At 43.3% G+C, this 3,281-nt stretch overlaps 1 protein-coding gene across 1 annotated transcript in view; it reads right to left on the bottom strand.

The window, feature by feature from the left end:
* Myo3a (myosin IIIA) overlaps positions 1-1,167 on the bottom strand; it is a 192,198-nt gene extending 191,031 nt beyond the window's left edge. The window contains exon 1 of the mRNA XM_028764933.1: positions 1,027-1,167. Within this exon, the coding sequence (XP_028620766.1) occupies position 1,027 (1 nt within the window). The 5' untranslated portion in view covers positions 1,028-1,167. The remainder of the gene's footprint in view (positions 1-1,026) is intronic.
* Positions 1,168-3,281: the final 2,114 nt, after the last annotated feature.

The raw sequence follows: 3,281 nt of genomic DNA on the forward strand, positions 1-3,281 counted from the left end.
GAGAGAGAGAGAGAGAGAGAGAGAGAGAGAGAGAGAGAGAGAGAACTTGTCTGCAAGACCATCAAATCAAATGTAATCTTTTTTCTTTGTATTTTTGTCCCTGTAGTTATAAGAGAGGGACAGGACAGATGAAAGTAATCTTTCCCATGCTAGACATCACACCGACGAACACACTATCTTTGAAAGCGCACACGTCCCTGCATTTTCCCATCTTTTAGAGTACAATGAAAGCCCGAAATGTGAAAGACCAAAATGGCACAGATAGCATGCACTTCTGTTCACCTGTCAAAATTTGGCACTTAGGCCTCGTGAAATGCAGAAAACGTGTCAGCTCTACCACCTACCTTTAGTTAAGCTAGAAAACAAGGCATAATATTTAAATACCAAAACATATGTGTCCCGACAGAAGCTGTGGTTCTGGACCAGTAACGTAACAGAAAAATAATATAGCATTATAGGAATAAATATTCAAGATCTGGAAAAAGACATCAGAAATTGAACTTAAGAATGATTTAGATAAAAAAGTTAGCAGTTTCACACAGCTAAACAGGGAACACAAAAGCATTTTTTTTGTGCTTGGTGTAAAGCTCTGAAGCTAATGGGTTGATGAGAATTTTAACATTTGAGAGGTTAAAAGCAAATGGAAGATGAGTTACTTCACCAAGGAACTCATGAAGATGCTTAGGGTTTTCCAAAAGATATGTGTGTGCACACTGTGTGACATACACATGTACTTTTAGAGTCATTGCTAGTTAGTCCAAGGCGCAGGACCAATTTCAATACTACTTTTATCTCCCTAATGGAAATTTCAGCAAGGTGCGAAAACAAGTCCTGATCTGGGCAGCGGATGAAAATTAAAAGGCTCTGTAGCACCTGCTTCGTCTTCTCTACAGACTCTAGTCTGCAGACCCTGCGGCTCCTTTCCTCGGGGTCACCATCTCCCCTCTGGAAGCAGGATGCCACAGGTCCGCTAGTCCCGCCCGGCTCAGCTCAAGTCCTGGCTCCGCTGCGTTCACCCGCACTCACTCTGCACACGCTCCAGGCGTCCTGAGGTCGGCGGGCTCCTTCCCCAGGTGGGCGCACAGTGTGACCACTCCAATTCTTCCCCCAGCCCAGCGCTCTGACGATTCTGTACCGCCCTAGAATGCTGGCGCCGCGTACCCGACAGCAGGGCGGGGCTTGGCGGGCGCCATGGCACCTCCCAGGGCGGACCCAGGTCGCCAGAGCTGCTGTCCAGTGGCTAGCTGGACGCTCATCCCAGCCCAAAGCTCCTGAGCCCTGGCCAAGGCTCCTGACCCCAAACCACAGGGCTGCACCAGGGCTTGGAACACTGCTCTACCCCTGTGGTTCACCTAGTCCTCAAAGGACCCCCAACCCCGACCCCTGCCCCATGCCTAGCCAAAACACCCCACACACACACACACACACACACACACACACACACACACACACACACACCTCTGGCAAAGTACTGTAGCTCTGAAGATGGAACACCCTGGAGGGGCCAGGCTGTCACCAAAAACAAGCTTGTGTTCCAGACCCCAGCCCTGGACAACTTCTCTTTGGCGTTTGAGAAAGTTGGGGCTGGAAGCATGGGGCTGGGACTTCTGCACTACAGATAGAGCCTATCATAACCAGACCTCTACCTTCACCTGCCTCCTGGGACAGTCCATTCCCACACTCCTCACAGACTGGGCTTCCAGAGTCGGTCTATGCTGGCTAAGTTCCCTAGACAGTCGTAATTGGCATGTTGGGTAATCTCTTCTTCCCTTTCAAAGTCAAAATGCCCTTAGATTCTGTCACTGACCTAAACGGGCCTACTGTTCATATCAAAAAGAAAAAATATAAAAGAGATCTCCAAAAAGTCGTCCAACCCTTATCTCCCTTTATAAAGATAAAAATGAGTATTTGAGTAGGAATTCAAGACTCTCCCCATATGATGGCTTTCTATATAGGAACCAAACTGTGGATTTTTATTTTGTAGAGCATCAGATCAAAAGGCTACCATAAACAGCTCAAAAATTTTGTTATGTCAGTTAAAAAAAAAGATCACAATGAATATATGTTAACACAACTCTAATCATTGTTGGGTGTACGGAAAAATTAATGAGGCCAGGTATGAGAGCACACACATGCATCATGTGTTCAAGGCCAGCCTGAGTCATACAGTGAACCATTCAAAAACCACAAATAACAAACCAATATATAAGTATCCACATTCGATTAAAAGCAGTGATTTTACTATACACAAACAATACCTTAACATACAATAGAAAATTTGATCTCATTCAGAACTGGGAAATAACCAACTGATAACACACACACACACACACACACACACACACACACACACAGAGGAAGAAAAAATGCAGGGGTGGGGATTTTTAAAGTGAGTCTATTGGGGAAATATTTATAAAATATTTTATAGGGAGTTACAAGATTCCTAAGTGAAAAGGTAAGATTTTAAATACATAATTTAAATGGATCCTTGAACAATGTAAGGAATCATTAGTGTTGTTGGCAATATTGGTATGCAGCCCACTGCACATTTTAATAATGTGTCTACAGTTCTTATCTTCTCACACTAGCAGCAGGTGGCGGCTGTGACGTGATAACCATAGCCCACTCTGCAACACAGTGTTACACATTATAACCATAGCCCACTCTGCAACACAGTGTTACGCAGTTTGGACATTATGTAGCATCTTTACCTTTGTTTTCATTTTCTCACTTTCAATGGGTGCCATGAAAGATCTGTTTGTATACCTGGGCTCTCGTACATTTCAGCTTTTAAGAATAAATTTGTAGATGTTTTACAGTAGTGAATGACAACACAGACCACAGTCCACAAATATTTTCAACATCCATGACACACCCTGTTAAATATTTTTCAATATTCTAGGTTACACTGTACCTCTGTGAGCTTTTATCAACTTGCTACAAAACTAAAAAATGTAAATGATTATAGCAGCACACTCCTTGCTGTGCAGGGATTGACTATTGTTTAACAGTCAAATGTGTCAGATTTCATCTGAAAATTATCTCTAGAAGACCAGTGGTTCTCATAGTGTGGTCTGGGAGTTACTAGGGAGTGGACACAGGTCAAATTTACTTCCATAGTGAAACTTCATTGGCGTTCTTCATAATGACACACAGAAGTTTTCCAGTGGCTACATAGTAACGTATGACATCACAATGGATTGAAAGACTATTGGGAATGACTAGAACACATTCTCCTAGTCTGTGTATATGTGTTGATCTTTAACAATGGTGGAAATGTA

The sequence above is a fragment of the Grammomys surdaster genome, unplaced genomic scaffold, assembly GCF_004785775.1.
Source record: "Grammomys surdaster isolate TR1022 unplaced genomic scaffold, NIH_TR_1.0 146, whole genome shotgun sequence".
Taxonomy (NCBI): Eukaryota; Metazoa; Chordata; class Mammalia; order Rodentia; family Muridae; genus Grammomys; species Grammomys surdaster.